The sequence below is a fragment of the Andrena cerasifolii genome, chromosome 9 (genome assembly GCF_050908995.1).
Source record: "Andrena cerasifolii isolate SP2316 chromosome 9, iyAndCera1_principal, whole genome shotgun sequence".
Classification (NCBI taxonomy): domain Eukaryota; kingdom Metazoa; phylum Arthropoda; class Insecta; order Hymenoptera; family Andrenidae; genus Andrena; species Andrena cerasifolii.
In genome coordinates this window covers 12,788,811-12,805,694 of record NC_135126.1, presented here as the reverse complement: position 1 = coordinate 12,805,694, position 16,884 = coordinate 12,788,811, and the positions used below count along the sequence as shown (strand labels likewise).

Here is a 16,884-nt window from a genome sequence, read left to right as displayed (position 1 = left end):
GTCGAAGGAATCTCGGTGCACGGTCTCTGTAACGAGCCCGAAGTGTATCGGCGAAGGGGAAATATCGAAGGTTATAGTCTGTTTTGTGCTTCTTTCACGCATTCCCCGCGCTTATCACCCCTTTTTTTTCGCCTTTGAGTACCTCGTTATAGGAGGCGCGTAGGGGCGGAAAGAGAAGCGAGCTTCAGGTGTGCGTTTCTCTCTGCACGTAAGGTGAAAGCTAGCGAGGTGAGCGTCACCATAAATTTCGCATAAAGCGCATTGTTACGTGGCACAATGCTCCGGAACAATCTGCGTTTCGATAGTTTTTCGAAAAAAAAAACTCCAACCTCCATTTTCGCGAATCAAGTGCACGTTTCGCGGGACGTTCGTTTCGTGCCCTTCTTTTTAATTGAAACCTCGAATTAAAACAGCCCCAATTGGGGCACGCGCACGCTGTGGGCGTGTATCGCGAGGGAATTTTTCCCGTCGACGTGAAACGAGACTAGAAAGGGTCCAAACGAATTAAAATAACGAACCGTTCACCTATCTTTCACAAATTACCGCGGAAAATGGGATCCCCTAATTAGATTCAGGCTTCTACCTAGCACCTCCCCGGGCCACCGCGTTCCAACCCCTTTTTTTTTCGTTCACGGTACAGTATAAAAAGAACCTGTTAAAGTGTTGTAAAGCGCACCACGAACGAACGAAGGAGCGCTCGCATGTGTGCGTCCAAAGAATGTAACGCGAAACGGCGTGCCTCGAGTTACGATGTTGTAACCGTGAGATAAAATCGTAAAATGCATATTTCCCGAGAATCGCCTCCGGCCCGTCTTCGGAGTGGTTACGAGAGCTTGATGAAAGACACACTTTCAGAGGTGCACAGCGAGAAACTGAAAATGTCTAAGCCCAGGCTGTTTCATGCGGTTCCATTTACGCCGTTACTTCTAAGCGTTTCACTCCCGTTTCAGTAAACAAGTGACCTCCGTTCGAGCGAATCGGGAGGGGCTTGATAATGATGGGGTGAGTTGGTTCTCATTAGCATCCTCAAAGTGGCCTGGGTACTTTGCGATGAGCACGAAACGATGCTACCCCCAAAAAATCGGAAAGTTTGCGGTTTTTATTAGAGCCTGCGACACGGCTGCGGTGCCACGACCTGCTCCTTTAATCTACATTTAACGACGCGCAATTACGCGTGCATATGACGCTGGCGTCAAGCCCGCGGACATTCTGAAGTACGATTCTGGTTTGCCAATTTAAACGGAGAAACCCGAGCCGCAGCACCGTAGCCGAGATCTCCCGCAAACGTTTGCCCTATCCAGAGAACGCTACCTATCATCGGGGTAATTATTTTACGGCGCAGAGCAAACTTTCGGCTGATGAGAAAAATGCGTTCCACGGGATCACGCTGAAAGCCTATTAAAACGTAATGCCGACGCCCCGAATCGATACCATCGTAATTCGACTCGGTCAGTTGACCGAGTAATTGATAGAGACTGATTCAATACGGAGGACCACGGATCACTGGGACCACCCAGGGATTTCAACGCGCGGGAAAATACTGCTGGGATTTTCGATGGGGATTTAAGTAAATACTCGACAAAAGCTAGAGTCACCCGCGAACATTATTCCCTGCTACGCGTCGAGAACTGCCAGGGATCGTGACTCGATTCGGCTCGCCTGGAAAGGGACGTCCAAGATGGAGATTCGTAAAAGTTTCATCAGCATCTGTGCAATTCTACCAGCGAATGGTAACTACCTCGAGCCTCGATGCAGATCGGCGGCCCAACGAAACATGAAGTTCCGCAGGCGCAATGCTAATCTCGTTCAGAACGTCAACATGCTGACCAAACTGCTGCAGATTCGTTCGCTCGAACTGATAAAACATGTCGTCGTGGTCTAACGATGGAAACTCTGATAGACTGTACATACACTGATAAAACTCGTGCATCCTGCTAGTGCTATTCAGCGGCGTTTACAATTGAGTTCAGGCCCGCAGTTGGCCAACAGTGCATTCTTTTAGGGACGCCTCTGCACCATCTGCGTACGACCTAGCCATTCGTCTCCCCGTATGACACTGTGCGCGACCGGAATTTCGAGTTCGCGTGCATCGAACGTAGGTATGTATATACGTACGCCGACGATAAAGGCACGCCAGGAATGGCGGGGAACGCAGAAACTCCTACAGGATTCGTGTAACTTAGACGTTCTGCAGGACAATGCTTAAACGATCCAGATGGTACTCCGGGGAACGAAACGATGTCTACGGTATGTTGGAACTAGTAAATACGTGCAGCTAGTTGTGCATGAACGTCAAACTCTGCGGATGGACACGTGGAGTGCTTAGAGCTGTGCGTCAGGGGCGTCTGACGAATTCTGAGCTGGTATCTATTCGGTTACAGTAGAGCCTAAATCCCTTTGAGAACGCAAATACACCGAACTTTGGCAAAGTTTCACTTGTAAAAGGAAACTATCTTCTGAGTCGATGTGGTCAAGAATGATCAGATTATGGGTTGCAACACTCCTCGCGCATTACTGATTATCCGTTTCCACATCTCCAAAGATCAAATCGACATTGAGCTGTTTGATTATGACCCTTTGATCACTCAAATCGTAGCCATAGCTACCACATACCAGGAGCAAGTTCCCTGGAATTTCACCGTGATAGAAACAGAGCATCGTAGTTGGAACTGACAATGAACGGACGAGTACGGTATTAGAGCGGTGTGCGTGGAGCAACAAGTTAAAATAAGGAAAATGGAGTGCATTTGGATTGTCCCGTTTGGCGAGTATCGGGACACGTATATTCGCCTCGTAATTCAGAACAAAAGGGGGAACGAGCACGTATTAGGACTTTTGTGGATGTGTGCAGCAACGATTTGTAGTACCTACTCTCGGTCCACTATTTCACTTTATTCGAGAACATGCACTCGAGGATACCTATACTTCTCTGGCAAAACACCAAATTCACCCTGCTTTCGAATTACTTTTTTACCGACCGCTCATTTTCGGCGGAACCACGAACCGCGGTCCCCCGTTTCTTCCCCTCGATCCTTTGTGCGAAACGAGAACGCTGGAGTTACTGAATCGCTTACAGAGCTCGATGACTCTCGCTCTTTAATGCTACATTTTTACAGCGAGCCCGTTGAAGCCCAACACGAAGAATCACACAACAAACGCAATCTGAAAAAAGCTAAGTTGGCCCGGGAGACGTAATGGAGTGTAAATAAGAGAAGAGTTAGATAATTAAGCGCAATTAAAAGTGCCACCTTATCCGCATCCAGGCCATGGAAGAACAAGTGGAAAGTCCCTATGGGCCATTTCACTTGTATAAAGTCCCCTGTTGCGCGGCCCTAATAAAACGCAGAGGTTCACCCTCGGAGAGAACCAAAGCAGGGGCTTTTTCTTCGACGAGGACACAGCGAAGGCTACGCGATGTAACTATACGCTCTATTACTCTCATTCATAAGCAGAACACTGTCAGTTTAACGTCGCTCGAGTTGTCTTTCGCCCGGCGACAAAACATATCTGCGAGGCATTCTTCGTGACTCGTCGCGGCACATAACGAAGCCCGCGATAAGCAGGCAACGCGTATTACAGCGGCGCGGAACACCGAGAAATGGCATTCTTAATGTCTCAACCTTCATCCCCCTTTGTCCCAACTGACGTTACGTTTTTCCGCAGAGATAAAACCAGCCGACGAATTCAATCAACAACTTTCGAACAGAACGATTAAGACAGGCGATTTCCTTAACCAGCTGGAAATACGATCGCAAGGTGGACGAGTAGAAAACTGTGCCGACGTAGAAAGAGGAGAAACGCACTTACCATCAGTAACTTGACTTTGTTAATCAAAGGGGATGTCGTAAGGAACTTGTTGACGGCCGTCAATATTTTCCCTTCCAACGTGACAGCGTTTCCGGCGTCTCGTCCGTGCGAACATCCGGGCCCGATGTCCGCTTCTCCGGGGCTGGGCGACAACCCCCGGCAGTCTCGCGGGAAATCCCTCTGCTTCAGTCTCCTCGCGGGCCCTCGTGGCTCTTCTTCCCTTACCGCCCTCGCTCCCCCAACGATTACGCCACTCGCACGCTCCTCCTACCCTATCGCATCAAACGCGATTACCTAATTTTATTCTGGCAACCCCTTAAAACATCCGTTACCGCGAGACAGCTGATTACGTATCCTCCGGGGCACGTACACCGCCAGAATACCGGATAGATTCGAAAGGCGGGTCGGAGGTCTCTATCCGATGAAAAAAATCGACCTCGACGTTTAGGGATGTTTATTCGAGAGAGAGAGCGTCGAAATTACTTTATCCGCCGACGCCGTGGGCAGCACGAGCGAAATGCGAGGATCGGAGCGCAGGTACCATCAATGGAAATCGAACGGGACGATGCCAGGCAAGAATCGCGATCTCTGTTTTTATTGGAATCGACGGGACCGACGGTGGATCGGCTCGAACCGGAGCCCTACACCTTTTCTTTCTTTCTTTTTCTCAAACGAACTGCTCGGATGCGACGTAGCAAGCGACGCAAGTGACGTAAGGTCCAAAGGGTTGGTGACTGTCGAGGGGTCCTCAGGGTCCCGGCGGTGCCGCGTTCTCGACGTGGACTGAAGGCCGGAGCGGGCCGATGGATGCTGCGAGTTGCTCCAGAGGCAGAAGAACGCGCGCGCGAGAGAAAGCCGCGCGTGTCCAAGGGGGACAGAGACAACGCGGGAAGAGGGGAACGGTGAACGAGCGAGGGCGAGAGAAGGGACCAGAAGGTAGGGGTTGATACGTGCAGATCGAGGAGGGCGGGGGCGAGTGTCTATTGAGGGAGGGAGTGAATGGGAAGGGAGAGGAGGGTTCACTGAGGGTAGAGTTTCGACAAACGCCACTAGTTGCTGATAACCCTTGCATGTTTCCGCGCTTCACGCTCGGGGATTGTTGCCGGTTGCTGTTACCGACATAGACTTATATAGACTGGCGAGGGGAACATAAGATCGGAGGGGCAAAGGCAGAAACCATACAGGCAATTCGGTGGTTACCTTCGGATGCATTCGGTTCGTGTCGCTTCGGCATTAATGGCTGTTAATGGCTGTGTTCGAAACATAACCACTGTTGCAGTCGGTAATAATCATACATTAACTGAGTGTAACAATGGCTTATCGCGTAGTAAGCGGTTGTGCATATCGCAGGAAAAATAAAAACTACGAACAGTTGGAGAAAGAAAATATAAATAATGATATATATATACTATTTTACTATATAATTATTTATGCATATTAATTATGTTTATGTATACACGAATTTATATCGGCAATTATATTCTTTTTAAGCTTACAAAATTTTTAAAAATATAAATATTATTGCAAATATCTATAAATACGATTTTATTTAAAAAAAGCTTCATTCTATTTACTAATTTTGTTAAATATATATAACCTACATGATATACGAAATTTTTAATGTATGTATAAGTATACCTAACCTTTTCGACTAAGCATCCCTCATAGATATATAACGTCATTGTATTTCCGAATAGCACCGAGGAGGAACGGAGTTACCCGATTTGCCTTTATCACCATCCCCTTACCGCGGACCTTGCAACCCCCCTCGGTACACGCTCCGTCTATACATGTCTATGGTTACCGATGCTTCTGTGATATCTGGAACGTTCGCCAAGAATCATTGAATTGTTATCGTATCGTACCAGGTAATAGCTACGAAATTGTAGCAGGTACGGAAATTCTGTTCCTCAGGAACTGCTTTTTGATTCAATTATTGATTAAATATCATTTTTGTCGAGACCAAATCATTTCCAAAGTGTCAGGTATTGCGCAATTCTTTTTAATTTGAAACGTCGAAGCCACTGCATTTCCGAATTGCACGTGCACGAAAGTTATTCTTCAGATCGAAAAATACTACATCCTTTTTGGTGTGCCCTTTGTCTCGTTCACTTTGAGAATCAAAAAATACACAATAGTGTGCAAAACCGATGCAGCCCATTGTTTCGAGAATCGGTCGTAAATGCTCGATGACAAAGGATATGTCACCAGCAACCGCATTTCTTGCGGCTCTATCATATTCCGTCATGAAATCGAAACCCTTCCAAGGGTTATGATCAACGATGCTCGTGACCATTGTGATTTATGTTATATCAAAAGCCAATAACAAGTGCTCAAATTTCAACGAGATGAAAATGTTAATAAGTGCGCGCGTCCGGCGCAGCACGGGCGCACTACATTTTAATATCTCGCTAAACGGGCGATTCTCGCTTCGAATTAAAGTTCAATCCGTCTGCTGGTAGCGTTCCACTGCAACGGATCGGCTGAAAATGTCGTTAAAAATTTGTTTGTCTCCCGCAACCGAGGTAGCCGTAGCAACAAATCTCTTGCGTTTCAAAAATATTTTTTAATCGATATTTTCCGCTGCGCGGTCACTCGAATAACAAAGCGAACGCGTTGCATTCGACGGCGCCGATAGCATTTGTTCCCTTCTCACTTTTGTTCGACCAGCTAAAAATACGATACGACGCCGTGAATTAAGAGTACTGAGATCGCGTTAATTATCTGTTATAATTGGACGTCCCGTATGAATGCCGTTTTATGCACTGCTGCAAGGGAACGCTAGTTACAGAGGATGTCAGGGTAGATAATTAAATTCAGCCGGCACGTGGTACAAATAAAGCGACAAACGAGATGACATCCGCACAAGTACACGTTCCGTCCTCATTCTGTGATGTCGCATTACTGTGCCCGCTATCAGGAGCGGGTATCCTAACGAAGAAATCAGACGGCAGCCTAAGTTAAGCCCGAGTTAAACCAATCGCCTCGGCATTTAGCTTGCTCTTGTTCACGTGTACACGTTGAAAAGTCTAGGTGTATCTACTTGGAGCTGAATGTGCAGCCGAGTGCGATGAAATAGGCCTCTTAACTTCTGATGAAATTTTATGCCCTCCTAAAGTGGTGCCTTGAAACCTGCTCGTCGTGTCAAGATGTAAATGATGTTAAGACCATTTACGTCACCATCAAGTTCCGCCAGGAATAATGGGTTCCTTGATGTCGCTGCTCTTTTATGTAAACTCCTTCATTACCGCGAAATCTGCTGCGAATTCTTCAGCGATGCACCGTGGCGTTCGTATATAATGGGATGACAAATCGTGTGGTATAATCGTTTTATTCGAAGTTAATACAAAATTCATTAGTACGAAACGAGTACATGCGAGTGTTTAACGATAAATATCGCTACAAGTAGGTACAGTGTTTAAGTCTCGATTAAACTGAATACATTCTACTGAAACCTCTTCAGTCTCTGCAAATTAAGTACTTCGCTATTTGCATGGAAAACGGAAACTGCGAAAGTACGGTACAGGTGCTGCCACCTGTTCGCACATCCGGAAACACAAAACACGAATCCCGTATCGACGAAAAGTGACGTTATCATTTATTAACGCTGCTCGTTTAATGTATATATATTTGGATATTTATTCGTCGGAATCCCATGCAGCACGTCACGCTCGTCCGTGTTCAGGGGGGGAGGGAGGGGAGGTATCGATAAAATATCGCCGCCGTTTGTTCCGGATTACGAAAATATGTACATTATACTGTCGCTCTGCGCGCGGAAAACCACTGTATCGTACCGATACAGTGATCGCCGCGTCGCTGTTACTATTTCTATTTCTGCATCTGCCCAAAATGAAAGTCGCCAAGCGTAATATCACAGGTATAGGTACTCGAAGTGTCATCCGTAAATCGTGCTGCTTCGTGGAAGGCTACATTATCAAAGTGCCGCGTTTACGAACGCAATCTACGATACTGCGTATCAGTTCTCGTTAAGTGGCCCGCGATGCTGCCCCTGCACCGTGTCGTGTGTGCACAGAAACTCGAAAGTAAAAGATGGGAGTATGTCCGTGATACCGAGTCGATGAGAATACACCGTGCGCGTCGCGTCGCGCGGTGCCCGCCGCGATAAAAACGAAAATCAATTTGTTCGACTTTCGCGACGGGCCGGGCAATACCCGCGTGCATCGCGCGTCGTTATATAAATTACGGATGGATTTCGCGCCGACAGGGCGAAGCTATCATTGCATGCTGTCAGGGGGGCGAAGCGCCAGTGCCAGGACTTGTTGCATCTGTATCCTTACGTCTAGCTTCTTCTCCTCCGGCACTTGCCGGATGATCGGCAGCAGGGACAAGAGGAACATTCTGTCGTAGTCGTCCTCGTCGTAGGCGACCCGTTGGTTGCTGTGCGAGGACAGCATATCGTGAATTTCATTATCGAACGGCGTGAACGACGTCTCGCAAAGCTGCTTCGGGTAACGGGAGCACATTTTATAGGAAACCCCCGGTTGATGATAGTCCCTGCCCGTCGTTATGGAGGGAGCTGCGTGGGCCAATGGTACGTCGTATTCCTCGATCACGGGATTGTCGACTTCACCCTCGCTTTCCTCCGACTTGCAATTATTTAACACCGTCCCGACGTTTCTGTAACGTACAGTTATGCCCAACAATCTGCGTATGTTCGCCGTTTAAGGGGAAACGATCTAAGAGGTTCGAGCGACACTGGTTAGCGGGCTATACCAACCGTTTATTCTCCACCGTCGGCATTAGGAACAACAGCTGATCAAAATACGTGTATTTCTTTCGCTTCCGGCCAGCGGTGCCGAATTTCTGTGACTTCTGAAGTTTCAGCTCTTTCATGAAATAATCTCGGATATTCCGCCATTTCCCCCGTAAATTTTTCTCTGAAATTTTACACGTATTATAGAAGCAGCCCGCCTCGGGTTCCGGGTTAAGTTTCTGTTCGATCGCGCGAAATTGCTGCTAATTTATTCGATAAAACAGTCGCGTAAAAAGTACTGCCGCGTTAAGAAAAAGAGACGCGATACTTCTGTCCTGTTCTCTGGCACGGGATTATGTAAGCGAACAATCGTCACATTCATAACCGTCCGATGGGAAAGAATTCTGACTAATTTTAAGCGACTGCAGGCACGGCGACCGCGGCCAGCGGCCAGGGTCGAGCAAGTGCAAGTGGAGGAATCCGGATCGATCGATCGCAAGAGGCTGTATACCTTCTATGTTTCTCTCCTCGTCCGTCAAGCACGCCCAATTCGGTACCATCACCTGGCAGACCTCGTCCCACGCGGTCATCTTGGCGTTACGGTCGTTGTACTCGTTACGATTCACATCGTAAATCGCCGGTCGTTTCTCGATCTCCTCGATAAACTTTTCCGTATCGAACATGCTGTGTACCGCAACAACGTCCGAACCTCCCCTCGATCTTTCTCCTCCGGCTTTGCCGTTCGTATTCGAAACGTTCTTTCGACTCTAGAAACGAAATATTTAGGCGAAACACGCCGCTGAGGATGGGGAGCCACCGAACGAATCGACTATACCGAATAGATAGGGGGGTGATGATGGGTTCTCTTCAACGACCGCACGAGATACTAGATTATCGATTCGGATTTAATCTGTGCGTGCGAGCGGGCCACCGGCTGCGAGCGATACTTGCCGTTGACGAGTCGCGAAATCGATCGATCGAGGTTAACGGCGAGAAATCGAAGGACCGGCCGAGAAGAACGCCGAAAGAATTTGGACGGAAACGTGTGTATCCCGCAGGTAAGCAGCCGATTCTGCCGTGTATGCTACGCCGTCGCCGACAGCTTGCGCGTCACTGCGGAGAAACCGTTGTACGGCCAGCTTGGTTTGGCATCATGGCGCCTGGCGTGCGGTTGCGGTTGCGGAGCGGAATCTATGCCGCTGCTATGCCGCAGCGTTGCCAAATCTACCCGGCGAAAGAGCCGAAAGGCGGCGGAACTCGCGAATGTGCCGCGAATCGCCTGCTTTCCACCGAGCTGGACACGCAGCACGACGACGACGTTCCTCTCGTATCGTCGTCGTTGCGTTTCCAACGCGGTGATACTGGCGCGCATCGACCGCGACGGATTTATAATGACGCTTGCGAGGAAACCGGTGATCGGCTGAAACCGGTTGTAGGAGGTATCCCGATATCCATGCGGGCAAAGAAACGCGCGTCCCCCGCTATAAATAGATACGCCCGGCGAAATAATGCAAATTCGTTGCACGATTACGCGGATTCGGCCGGCTCGCTACGGTACGGATATCGAGGCAGTGAATCACGCGGCGGTCGTGCCCGCTATTGCGAAGAACTTCGACGTCGCTGTTTCGACGGTTGGCCGATCTGGAAGCGAGGGACGAGGCGAAACGGAGCGTGAGACCGAGAGTGCGCCCCGTGATTCACGCGCGATCGTCAACAGCCGAAAGCATTGATAGAGCCTGACCGTACACGTCGGTCTCGTTGTCTCGCATGGTGGATGCGGAATTTGCGCAATTTCAGTGTTGCCAAATGTACCGCGCGTCGAAAGTGGCGCGTTGCTACGCGATCGCGTGGACACACCGTGCTCGCAGTCGGAATGGACGCGGGCACGCCGCGGCCACGTCGTCGCGTTTCCACCGCGCCGTTATCGACCACGCCAGGCCGGCTTTGGCAAACGCAGCGAAATCGACGCCCGGCTGGCCGCCGCGCCGCGCGCCGGATGAAACGCTATACCTTTCGCTCCGATTCACGATCCGGATGATCTTGCGCACCGATCGAGGGGAAAAGCAACACCGAGTGTCCTGCGCCTCGCGACTCATCCAACATTCGTATTTACAACCGCTACGGCACGGCCAACGACCGTAGCCGTCGAGGCGGCAGCAAAGTAACAACAACAACGACTACTTACGATCCCCCCGTGCCGATAAGAAAACATAATTAGCGCAGGGAAATGAAACGCTCTTATAGCAAGGTTCGTTGTAATTTGCATTTTAATTGGTCCCTCGTATCTGGTATTTCCGAGCCAATAATTTCATGTATGGTAGAAATAATCGATGCGGCATGTTTCAATGCCGTTATATGTTATCATATTCATAATTCGGCCGTGAAGCATTGCGGTTGGCCGACGTGTCGCGCGCTGACGTTCACCGTCCAATGACCAGCGCGCATCGCTATAGTCTGATGAGCATTCGCGCACGATCCGGGGCCTCGCACGATCACGGCGTTCACCGATGAACCACAATTAGTGGGCGCGGGGATCTTATCGGGCAGTTAAATAATTATACTTCAATTGTAATTAGAAACAAATCTACCGGATCAAGTCGTCAGAAACGAATCGATCCAAAGCTTGATATATCGCAGGGAAATAGTAGCAACGATGAACATCGGGTGGGAATCCTGACACCTAGTGTATGTCGCGATGATTGTAATAATTATATTCCATATGAAAGCGTAATGGTTGACCTATGACGTCTTTCGACGACTAAAAACGCCGTCGGGAGCTGTTTAATGGAATAAAACGTAACGATGGTCGTACGAAGAGGGCAGCAGGCGGCCAACAAAAAGGAACATGAAAATAATTTGCCGACGACGTATGATAAAAAACGAGAAAAGGTAAATTACCAAGTACAGGAGCAACAAGACATCGAGTCCGCGGGTTGCAGCTGCGAACATTTGAGGGGTAGGGTGGCCGGCCGCCCAAACGCGCGAGCGAGCGAAACCGGCCAAGAGAGAAGCGTGTTTTCTAGCAGAAGATGAAAGGAGAACGAGAGTAGAGTCGAATAAGAAAGAGAGGTCGAAAAGCGAGAAGGACGTAACGGGGGCGAACGGAAAGGAGAGAGATAACGCAGATAGGGGGGGAGGACGATGGGGAGGGAGAAGGAGATGGAGAGAGGTGTGTAGTAGTCGATTCAAAGCTCACAGCTCCGTGTACCTTTCGCGTTCTTCGTCCTCCCGGATCCTAGTCAGTCTGGAGCCGGCGACAAGACAGTGAACATCGGGCTATTTCAACTCGTTTCTCTCTCTCTCTCTCTCTGTCTCTAACCCTAGCGATCGTCCTTTGGACCTACATTCTCAGGCACGTGCTCGAGTCCAGGCAGTTCCGATCGATCGACATGACGGAGTTTCTTGGGAAGAAGTACAAGCTGTTCAACAGCGAGAACTTCGACGAATTCATGAAGGCGCTCGGTACGTATCCATCGATTGAACGGTATCCAATGGGCAACGGTATGCCGACGAAAGAGCATTCCTCGTTTAGCATTTAACAACCCATCCCTCGGACGGCGGATTCGTTTCGCGAGAGAAGGCGTATCGTTGCGCGAATTTCGTGCGAGAGATTACGCTGTCGGGTATCATTATCGTCGATACACAGTAAACACGAGCACTGCGGTCAGAGAGGGATATTTATGAAACTAACAGCAGGCCGAGTTGTTGCGTGACATGTTGACGCTCTAACAAGAATACAGCTACCAGTTATGGCCCGGCGTTAAAGGAATTTTGAACGCGATGCGTAATAAGTACGGATAAACCTCCCGATGGCGTACAGTACGTACGATTCGTTTACGAAATTCGTGTACACACGGCGACGTACGAATGAGCTGAGTGTGATATAGGTATCGCGAGGCCTGTTATTGAAACCCGCATTAATGTTGACTGAGAGACACCAGAGATCGAGATAAGAGTGAAATAACACTCGGATTCCCTGTGACGAGTCTGAGAGACGCACGCCGTGCGAATTAAGGTTTGTACTGCCGTTGCGAGACTCACTTAGCCAGCAAAGAGAACCGTCCCGGTTGCATTATCGGGGCTCGAGTATCGTAATGATAAATTAGATAATCAATTTTAATACATTGAACTACGCTCCCGCGCGACCGTGCAACGACCTGACCTCACGCTTAATTCCCGCCGTGCGCCGCCAGACATAGTCCGATTGTACTCCAATTTAGCACTTGAATTAATTTACCGGTAAGATTAATAAATCACAATTGTCAGTCGAATCGCACTAATGCGCGGGTACTACTTGGGGGGGTTTATTTAATAGAAATACATTGGCCGCTTCGACTAATAATGCAAAGTGCCGCGAATCGCTAAAGATTCGCACGGAAATTGCAAGCGGCCGCGACCTAATGAACTCTCGCAGTATTCTTGCATCCTGATGATGCAGTAGCCGGTTCATTCGCACCTCCTTATCGGAAATTAAATAAAACAGCAAGTTCATTCTCGTATCAGCGCCGCTTACGTAGGTGTTGATGCGTCGACTGGCGGAATTCCCGGGACGAAAGAACGGGGCGCGCAGGTACACGCAGGATGGCGATGTTATTTCAGATCCCGCGCCTGAGAATATTGATACATAGCCGTTACGTAATATGTATGCTTGTAGCAGCATTATGTTAGCATGTTCAAGGGTCGCCGCGATCAATGGCACCAAGCACGAGGTGTTTCACGAAAATCGCAACTGCAGAAATTGTGCCCGGCGTAATTGAATGTAAAAGATTGAAATGGTTACGTGATATGTAAATGAGATATGGCATCGCCAGCGCTATCGCGAAGGTTCAAACTTCAAAGTTTGCAGCTATTCACACGTTTGTTACGTTGGATTTTGTTTTTCGCGTGAATGATAAGATGGTGTCATTACATGTAATATAAGATACGGTAATGGCCCGATCGAGGTTCAGTCCTCTTACTATTTCCAAAGGTTGCGTATCGCTCGCCTATCGTTCGAAATGATTTCCACCTTTTACGGGAAACGATACAAACTGGAATCCAGCGAAAATTTTGACGAAATGATGAAGGCCTTAGGTGAGATAATTCCTGTTATTTAAGGGAAAGTTGTTCGTTTTGCGACAGATATCTCGAGAGTAAGATACAAACTGAACGCTAATTGGTTTCGAAATGAGTAGAAATTTGCAGTGTTTTTATTCGAGGAATGTTTAGAGCGGGCAAGCAATTTAAATGCGGCCAGTATAAAATAGTCTTTGAATCCTCTGTTATACCCTGTATGTATTTCTGAAGCCACGCTTCCTCTCCTTTCAGGCGTGAGTCTACTGATACGTAAAATGGGTAGCAGCGTAAGTCCTGTGGTTGAATTAACGGAGAACAATGGGCTGTACACGTTGAAAACGACCAGTCCGTTCAAGAGCTCCGAAATAAAATTCAAGCTCGGAGAGGAATTCGAGGAGGAAACACCGGACGGAAGGAAAGTAAAGTGCGTCTGCTCTCTAGATGGGAATAAACTCGTTCAAATACAGAAGGGCGAGAAGCAAACCACCATCGAGAGAGAATTCACGCCTACAGAAATGAAAGCGGTACGTATGATCGAGAAACGAAAAGGAAGAAAGTGTTTGTCGGCAGGCTTTGTAACTTGAAGATTTATTCATCATCGCCTTAACTCCAACGGTAATTTATTAATCTAATAAAGACCCACGCGATAATAAGTTACGTAATCACGCACCGTGAGACTTCATTAAAGAATTATAAGATTAACGGTCCAATTGAGTTAACGTTTCGTGCGACCGAATGGTTCTCCAGGGTTGAACGACACAACGAAAGATAACGGGGCGAACGTCTAATGATAATAACAATGCCTTTGTCATTGGTCAAAAAGTCCGCCAATTACCACTGTAATTCTCGTATTCGTGAGCTGAACAATTTAATCGGAAGGTCAATAATGGAGTTAATGATAATCAATTGCCAAGACGTCTTGAAAGACATGAAAAGAGCTGTACACGATTATACGTAATACATGGCAACAAAAGACGGAGACAATTTTTTTTTATGTAAATAGGCGGACGCATAAGAAACCACCTTTGTTTTTTTTTTGTTGCAGATCATGAAAGTCGACGATGTTGTATGCACGAGAGTGTACAAAGTCCAATAAGAATTCCTATTTGAGATTGATTCTCGAGTCAGCAATTCAAAGACAATGCTGAATGTTATTCTTGCCGGTTGGAGAACGACTCATTGTTTTAATAAACGTAAACGAAACAAAAGATACATATACGTATAACCGCACAAAGGTTGTCAATATTATTTCAGAGTGAAAATATGCGCACAAGATACATCGAAAACGTTTATTCGAGAGCTCCGGCGATTTATATTATATTTCCTATGCTTCCTTGGGTGTAATTCAAACGTATGCTTCAATATTTGTACGTTATATCCATTACTAAATGTACCAAATGAGTTTTTAATGAATAAAAATGTTGGAATAACTACAAATCTTGCGAGAGTGTATCTATTTTTTTAATGCAAATATAATTGGATGTACAAAACTGAATGTAATTAATATGATCGGATTTACAGTGAAAAATCATTCATCTTGGTATATTACAGGTGAAATCTGAAACAATATTTTCATTTATCCCTGAACTAGCCCCACGTGCTTTCTACTTATGTAAGTAAAATACAGCAATAAGTTGACTCTTACATAATACTCGATGTAACAAGTATTTCCCTCGTCTGTTTTAACCATATATTGGAAACACAGCAATCCGCTCACATCAGTTCTCAACGAAACCTTATTTGCATACAATAATGCCTTCATAGCTGGCTTTATATGCGCCAATTTGTAACTCGAAGTGGCTGCAGAGGTACACTGAAAGTTATCTATTAAATCACCATCGTGAGGCAACTCAACGTGACAAATCCCAGCTAACCCAGCCGTACTAATTCGGAAAAAAGGTGCGGAAGGTGACAAAAGTAGCTGCAATGCAACGTTACAAATGTAAAGGCAGGAGTCTATCGGCAGATAAACACAAGATTATATTCTACCTCGATCAAATCACTGGTTGGGTCAAGTTCGGATAAAATATCTTTCAATAACTCGGTTTGCAAGACTACTTTATTCAAAACATTTTCCGCTTCAAGATGAAAATCCAACAGTTCATCGGGATCCTGAGTTTTTAAAGAACAATCTGTTATGATACCATCTTCCTCTATAAGCACTGTTACGGGATCTCCAGCACCCTATTAGTACAATTTTTTTGTTAATGCCTAATCGCAACCATAGAATTTAACTAAGCGGGAGGCGCTACTGGGTAAAATTTACCACAGAGCCACTATTTGCGAAAATTTGAAGACTGAGGTTTTGTTACAATTTTTTAAAGAACTTTAATAAAAATTTTAAGATATTTCATAAATTTTGTTTGATTCTTAAAACACTGTACTTTAACATAAAAATTACAAAGTTAAAAAAAAATATTCTGAAATCATGGTCTATTTTGAATATTTTTAACCCAGTAGCGACAACCTGTGTTACAATATGGGTTGTGCCCCCCGCCGGGTTAAACAAAATTATACAATCTGTATGTACTTTATAAAACAGCTGCAAAGCCACAGAGCTTCCCTGAGAGTTTATGTTACTCCAGAACATACAAAGACATTCCACTAATATATTCAAGTTTATCCTGAAAATCACATCTTCCTTCAAATTAAATTCTTGGAACACATGGCCGGGAATATAAGCGCTAGCTTGCATACATTTTGCGTCTTCCACTGTTACTTTCAACCCATTTTCAGTCCCGAAGCAAGTTGCGCTCTAAAAGGATGCGAACAGTTCCAAGCTAAATACGTTCGATCTTTGTACAAGGTTAACGTTCTTTATATTGTTCTACCTCTTTAAAATTAATTGCTTTCAATAACTGAACTACAGTTTTAAGATTTCCCAATTTCGCCACTAATTTATAATCCTCTGTATCAGGATTCATGTTGCTTATAAGAAACTTGATACAACAACAGATTCTGGAATTGCTTCTCTGTTATATATTGATAAGACAATTTATCTTTGGTAAGCGTCGATAGCCAAGCTGCTAAAATATGTTTGCAAGTAAACAAAGATCTATTGTGTAATACCTGGCACCTAAAAGACAAGAATGTATTAGCAGCTTTCATTTACTAAAATGATTGCCACAGAGGATTTAAAAATCTTTTACCTAAAAGAGGCACACGTGCAATAATTTATGTCTGGGAAAAATGTATATATTTCTCCTGAGAGCCCTCTGACTTGCACTAAATACCTAGCATTACTCCTATCGCTGTGAGATGTAGCAGCGATAGTTTCAGATGGAAATATATGAGTTACGCGTCCCTGT

General features: G+C 46.4%; 4 protein-coding genes across 8 annotated transcripts in view; 1 reads left to right on the top strand and 3 right to left on the bottom strand.

Annotated features, from left to right (window-relative positions):
* The window catches only part of LOC143373065 (uncharacterized), a 43,447-nt gene extending 39,505 nt beyond the window's left edge, over positions 1-3,942 (bottom strand). Inside the window, exon 1 of the mRNA XM_076819873.1 lies at positions 3,808-3,942. Within this exon, the coding sequence (XP_076675988.1) occupies positions 3,808-3,810 (3 nt within the window). The 5' untranslated portion in view covers positions 3,811-3,942. The remainder of the gene's footprint in view (positions 1-3,807) is intronic.
* Positions 3,943-7,123: 3,181 nt separating this feature from the next.
* On the bottom strand, positions 7,124-11,178 carry LOC143373067 (uncharacterized). 3 transcript variants are annotated; one of them, XM_076819880.1, is made up of 4 exons: positions 9,200-11,177; positions 9,033-9,165; positions 8,546-8,705; positions 7,124-8,445 (listed from the first exon to the last, which is right to left on the bottom strand). In XM_076819880.1, exons 2-4 carry the CDS (start codon positions 9,109-9,111, stop codon positions 8,043-8,045), a joined length of 642 nt encoding a protein of 213 aa, XP_076675995.1. In that variant the 5' UTR covers positions 9,112-9,165; positions 9,200-11,177; the 3' UTR covers positions 7,124-8,042. The 3 variants fall into 3 exon arrangements, with proteins under 3 accessions (XP_076675995.1, XP_076675994.1, XP_076675993.1); XM_076819879.1 differs by having other exon boundaries at positions 9,033-9,168; positions 9,203-11,177; XM_076819878.1 differs by having other exon boundaries at positions 9,033-11,178.
* A 537-nt stretch (positions 11,179-11,715) lies between these two features.
* On the top strand, positions 11,716-15,013 carry Fabp (fatty acid binding protein). Of its 2 annotated transcripts, none has more exons than XM_076819883.1 (3): positions 11,716-11,983; positions 13,829-14,100; positions 14,622-15,013. In XM_076819883.1, the coding sequence occupies exons 1-3, from the start codon at positions 11,911-11,913 to the stop codon at positions 14,670-14,672; spliced, it is 396 nt and encodes a 131-aa protein (XP_076675998.1). In that variant the 5' UTR covers positions 11,716-11,910; the 3' UTR covers positions 14,673-15,013. The 2 variants fall into 2 exon arrangements, with proteins under 2 accessions (XP_076675998.1, XP_076676000.1); XM_076819885.1 differs by lacking the exon at positions 11,716-11,983 and adding an exon at positions 13,436-13,594.
* Positions 15,014-15,015: 2 nt separating this feature from the next.
* LOC143373066 (cell cycle checkpoint protein RAD1) lies at positions 15,016-16,641 on the bottom strand. Of its 2 annotated transcripts, XM_076819877.1 has the most exons (5): positions 16,408-16,640; positions 16,107-16,331; positions 15,566-15,760; positions 15,222-15,497; positions 15,016-15,134 (listed from the first exon to the last, which is right to left on the bottom strand). In XM_076819877.1, the coding sequence occupies exons 1-5, from the start codon at positions 16,498-16,500 to the stop codon at positions 15,105-15,107; spliced, it is 819 nt and encodes a 272-aa protein (XP_076675992.1). In that variant the 5' UTR covers positions 16,501-16,640; the 3' UTR covers positions 15,016-15,104. The 2 variants fall into 2 exon arrangements, with proteins under 2 accessions (XP_076675992.1, XP_076675991.1); XM_076819876.1 differs by having other exon boundaries at positions 15,016-15,497; positions 16,408-16,641.
* Between the last annotated feature and the right edge of the window lie 243 nt (positions 16,642-16,884).